The sequence below is a fragment of the Lytechinus pictus genome, chromosome 2, assembly GCF_037042905.1.
Source record: "Lytechinus pictus isolate F3 Inbred chromosome 2, Lp3.0, whole genome shotgun sequence".
In the NCBI taxonomy this organism is placed as follows: Eukaryota; Metazoa; Echinodermata; class Echinoidea; order Temnopleuroida; family Toxopneustidae; genus Lytechinus; species Lytechinus pictus.
In genome coordinates this window covers 10288985-10295065 of record NC_087246.1, presented here as the reverse complement: position 1 = coordinate 10295065, position 6081 = coordinate 10288985, and the positions used below count along the sequence as shown (strand labels likewise).

General features: G+C 35.6%; 1 protein-coding gene across 1 annotated transcript; it reads right to left on the bottom strand.

Moving 5' to 3' along the window:
• Positions 1-1244: 1244 nt before the first annotated feature.
• On the bottom strand, positions 1245-5457 carry LOC129275709 (slit homolog 1 protein-like). The gene has a single exon (XM_054912207.2). It carries the CDS (start codon positions 5293-5295, stop codon positions 2542-2544), a length of 2754 nt encoding a protein of 917 aa, XP_054768182.2. The 5' UTR covers positions 5296-5457; the 3' UTR covers positions 1245-2541.
• Positions 5458-6081: the final 624 nt, after the last annotated feature.

The window sequence follows — 6081 nt, the reverse complement described above, 5'->3', positions numbered from 1 at the left end:
ATTGATGAAAGTTAACAGCAATAAACGTAAACCTACTAAATGGGACCAACAATACACTATTCCTCTTTCAATAAATATGGCAAGCAATCATCGGTATTGACATTAAAAAGTATTGAATACTCTTGACTAAGGTATGAACTTAATCCGTTTTTGTTTATCATATTCATTGAGCCTTTCATCAAACGGATGCCCGTCATACACTTCGGTTCTGTGCTTCAGTAGGTCGAGGAAGAGTTCATCTTTCAAACATTACAGGTCGTTCTCAACAGAGGGTGTCAATAGTTTTTCATGCCTAAGTTTTGACGCCCTCTACGTTCGTTGGTAATTATCTGAATTTCTATTGTTTATTGCATCAAGTAGGCCTACTATTTTAACCAATTTCAGATTATCTTGCAATGCGACTTATTATTGTGAGCTTTGATCCGTGTAGTTTGTTGCGTTTCAGACTCGCAATCATAATAAAATAAAGATGATATAAAATGAACATTCATTTTCTACACACATTACACATTCAAGTATGCGTGATGAAGATGGTAATATATTGTATACATTCAGTGTAAAAATGAAGTGCTAATTTAGCACTTGCGGTGCTTGTAAAGTGACTGCACTATACGAGTATTGATTTTCTAGTTTAAATTTGAACTAGAAAATCAGCACTCGTAGTGCAGTCACTATACAAGCATCTTAAGTGCTAAATTAGCACTTCATTTTTTTACAGTGTTGTTGGGAAAAACATTAGTATACTATGCATATTGATACGGACTTGTAATACCTCAAATTCATTAACAATATAAATTAGCAAATTGGAACGATCCGTTAATCACAAATGTCTGCCAAGATTATGGATAATGACAGATCCCTATTGAAATAACCATTATATTGATAATTTACTATCATTATTTTTCAGTACCACTTGATAATGGTTACTATAATGATGAAAATTAGATAAGAGCAACGCTAGATGGAATAAATGAATTATGAGTCGTCAATTCAAGTGGACTATAAGTTGTCGATTGAGATTATGTGATCGTTAAGTATATAGATGAGAAAATGATAAATGTACTTGAAACGGATATGAATTTGGCAAACTTATTGCATAAGAGCTTCGACAATCGTAGCGGCGTTTACTGATTCCGTAATTAGTGATCGAACAATCATTTGGTTTTAAAAGGGCAAGATGAAAACATAAAACATCTTGACTCAGAAATGAAATATTCTGGAAGAGCGTCATTCCATTTTTGGGGCAATCTATACCAGAAAGAATTCCTTGATTTTTTTGTTTGTTTATTTATTTTGTTTCGTTGAAATAAGAGACACTTAGATAAGCTCTTGTTGTAATTCATTAATTTTCTAAAACATGAATATTCTTGATTTTTCTACAGCAGTTTGAAGACATTTTCATTGCATCACTTAATGAGATATAGATACTAATAAAAGGACTTTCATAATTATAACACGGATATAATCTGTGTTTGTATCTCCATTATTATAGTTATATGAATGAATTTTCTAAACGCATTACATTCTTAATGATAGTGAAAATGGGTTATCGTGAGAAAGAAGCGCGTTAATGTATTTTGTTGGGGGGGGGTTGTCCACATTAATACCTAGTGATCCGGATCTACGAGCTCATCATACCATTTCTAACAATAAAATGGCAAATCGAAAGAGTCTATAAATAAACTCCACTAATTTGTGAGTGAGGGGTCGGAAAAACCCATTTAAAAGACAACTCCACCCAACGACAAAGTGATTTGAATAAAAAAGGGGAATGTAAAACAAGCATAACACTGGAAATTTCATGTAAATTGGATGTAAAAACACATCGGTTAATCTAACGAAACAGTTAAATGCACATGCTAGTCAGTATGCACATGAATTTCATTATATGAAATATTTTTCTCCTCATTTTCATGTGAAACAAAGATTTATTCCTTCCTGAACATGTGGTATTACCATTGTTTTAACATCTTATGGTTCAGTAAAGTTGGACCTTAATATTAAATCAGTAAAAAATGAAGCATTGCATAATTTATACAATGAATAATAAAATAAATAGTGATGGACATCATTGACTCTCTCATTTACATGTCACCGAGTTGTGAATGATTACAACTTTTTTGGTGAAAAATATGCGAAACTTTAAAATGTCAAAACTTTCTTATTTTACATCCAATTTGATAAAATTTTCAGCGTTAGGCTTGTTGGATTTTCTTCTATTTATTCAAATTGACATTTTTCTGCTTGTGTGGACGTTAATGACATTCAATAGATTATGTATTCATAAATGACTATAAAAAGTTCGAGTCTTTATTTCAAGGTATGTTAACAGGGCGGCGGAGCAAAGTTGAAAGTGGGGGCAAAGTAAAAAATGCACCTTTTCTTTTTCAAACAAAAACAATGCAAAAACACCCCTCTCATTGTCGACACAATCATCAGACATACCTCACATCCCAACACACGATTAAAATTACAACAGCAAGTTATAAGAGATGATCTTAACTAAAGGAGTCATTTTCGTTGATTATGATCTGTTATCATTTATACTGGGATTACATTATTCATTTCTCTGTTAGCCTTCAAACTCTTCTGAAACTTCGCCCAGAATAATTCTTGTCCATCTTCATCATCATCCACCCAAAGCAGGTGAGGTTTGTTTCGACTCAACAGAAGCCTGACAAGATACGGGAGGTGGTCATTTTCTATATCCTCCAAGAATATGAGGATAACTTTCTCCAACTTGGTATCATTCATATGTTCCACGGACATTCGGAGCTTAGTCATGAACCATGGATCCTTCACCGACTGGTTGCTAAGCAAAAGGACCGTTTTGTGACTGTTTTCGATGACGTCACATATGGCGTCAAGATAGAAAAACCCTGGATGTAGATCTCTATCCCCGAAGACGATATGTTCCAAGTGTGGCATCCTCTCTTCCAGGAACGGTTTCATGCTGTCATTGACCCACTCCTCGTTATCTTCCTGAAACATCAAGTTAAGTTGATACTCGTAGTCATCGGCTGTACGATCTTCAATAAATTCTTGATACCCAACGATGGCTAACTTCAAAAGGAACATCTTGTAGTTCAACCACCACCGCTTCACATATACAAGAATTCCTATTGACAGAACAGACACGACGGCCAGAGATACACCTACAATAAGATATATATCGACTCCGCAGTAATCTCTTGGGTTAAACGACCAAAGAGTGTGGTTATTCAACGTTCCCAACGAGGTACTAGAACAACGAGTGTCATTTTTCTCATAGACATCTACATTCACCTTGTCTATCCACTCCCGGAACCATGCAAGCTGACAAGTACATGTGAAAGGATTGTTCGCAATGACTAATGTTTGTAGATTTATTGGAAATACTGTAAAGGGGTCTATCGTGGAAATTTGATTGTTGTTGACGGATAATACTTTGAGATACGATGTTCTGGAAAACAGATGTTTCCCAATCACCGCAACAGCGTTAAATTCTAGCCTGAGGATACGTAAATTTGTTAAATCGTGAAAAGTTTCTTCAGGGACATCTTTGATGTCGTTCACGGCCAATGAGAGCTTTCTCAGTGACGAAAGATTCCTAAATATCCGGGAATCGATGCGTTCTATGCGACAGTCTGTTAGATCTAGTTCCTGAAGATTGTAAAGTGGAGTAAATGCATTAGGAACTGATTGGAAATCATTAAAATGATTGTGTTGCAAGTTAAGAATGATCAATGAGACTAGACCTGAAAACAATGGCACACGGCCCTTGAATTGAACTAAATCTTCTGTTTGGAGGTATGTTCTGGTCAAATTCAAAGTTCTCAGTGCCGACGTATTTTTAAATTGGTCACGAGATGAAATATCTAAGCGGCTTGCAGAATATGACAAATCTAGGAAATTCAGGCGATGCATATTGCTGAAACAACCATTCAAATTCAATTTGATCAAATCTTCCATGATGATCCTTTCTAAATTATAATTTTGTACAAATGCATCCATGGCAATATCGAGTGGTTCACGGTTCCTTGTTAAATCAAGAACTCGTAGGCTACTTAATCCGATGAACGAATATCTGTTGATAGAACGAACATTATTATTACTCAACGTTAAACTTTGAAGATTAGATACATTCCACGGTACGGGATGTATGTCTTTTACGTTGCTCTTGTATACTATCAGAGTTTGTAGTCGCTGACTTCCGTTAAACCACGCAGGATCTAATTCAAAAATTTCGTTATGTGACAAATCAATTCGTTCAAGTTTCTGGGCACAAGCAAATGAGTTAAGGGGAAGAGTTTTTATTTTATTCACAGCTAACCTCAAACTAACCAGCGACTTAAGGCCACAGAAGGAATCCCCATGCACACTAGTGATATGATTTGATCCAATGTCTAGAATTTGGAGATGTTCAAACCCTCGCAGGGCATAACTTGGGATAGTTAATAGTTTATTGGATTGAAGGTAAAGCTTATTCACACCTGGCAAAAGATTAGTTGGAATAGTCGATATATTCATGGGAATAATAGATCTTATTCCTGACCTAGTTATAGTCGCTTTGACTATCGCTTTATTACCAATGAAAGAAGCGGTGATGAATTCATGTAATTCTATGTGATTGATGAGTAAATTGACTGCAGGCAGGTATGTGAAAACACCACGAGGGAGACTCTTTATTCGGTTAGCACTTAAGTAAAAGCTATCAATGAAACAATGCTGAACACCTACGAAATCTTCCTTCTCTACTGATGTGATTCTATTGAAAGACAAATCAAATCGTGACAAATTTTTACATCCAACGTCGCCATCTTCCCCTATAGAATGTACAGTTTGCCTAAAAACAGGAGAAATTTCAGTAAGTCTATTGTGATGAAGGATTAGCAAGGAGATGTGAATATTTTCCTCCAGGAGGGAAATAGGGAGGAACCATATTTTGTTGTGTTGGAGCATCAATATCTTAAGATACGTAAGACCATGAAACGTTTTATTGTGGATGAAGTCTATAGAGTTATAACTACAGTCTAGAGTATCAATCAGTGAGTAGTTCGTAAACGATGTATCCAAGAGCGCAGATATTTTATTGTCAGATACGTTAAGAGAACGTATATCATGGGGAAGGTTTTGAGGAATCGACGGGAGATCACGATATGAGCAATTGGCTAAGTGTTCTGTCATGTTTAAAAAGCATGTATGATTAAGTCTCGTGTTGATATCACCCACGTCAGCATCCACTCTCACGCCAACTAGGAGTCCATGGAGAAGCATAAATATTACTTGAATGTACAGAGTCTGATAGAGAGCCATCCTGCACTTTCAATCAACTGGTCACAGCGGGTCCTTATTCATGCAAGAAAACCGTAGAAAAAATGTCGATTGAAGTGTTTTCTTATGCTTTCCTTGATTGCATCCTGAAGGAATATTTGCACATGGTTTCGGAGGCTATATCTGCTCACTTTAAAATGATGACATCAACGAAGCATAGTTTTTATCATATCATGGATGTCGTCATTCCTAGATGTCGCAAGTAAATTGATTTCAATTTCCTCCAGTATTTTCCATTTTATATACCAAACTGCTCAATTCTCCACTGGAATAATAACGTTTTATATAAACATACATAAGACAGTGGTCTTTCGCAAAGTACATTGTACATCAAAATAACTGCAGTTAATCATTCAGTGGTTCTTACAAAACAGATACGTATCGGTTGATTTTTAACTTTACTCCTTTAACTTTTACCTCCTTTCAACCTCTGCACATGCATAGCCTACATCGTTTTAAGGACGATGTTCTATTTGAGTTTCAGTCCTTAGGTCCGTTTCCTGATCCCGATTATTATGAATTAAAAATGTACCAGTGAGACAAGAGCCAAATATGGTGCACGGTCTATTATTCGCCAGTTAAAATCACGTGACTGACAATATGAGAAAATGAGAGATTGAAACTCGCACTTGGCAAAATTGTACTTGAACAGCTGAGACAATATAATTCGCGTTTATTAATACAGAAAACTGATTAAGCAATTGATATTTATTTGGTTTCAATCAGCGATATAGTATCTCGAGTCGTAGATTAAAAAGACAATGAATG

Excerpts from the sequence above, each read along its gene's own strand:
- LOC129275709 (XM_054912207.2), bottom strand. The coding sequence starts at position 5,295 with ATGGCTCTCTATCAGACTCTGTACATTCAAGTAATATTTATGCTTCTC.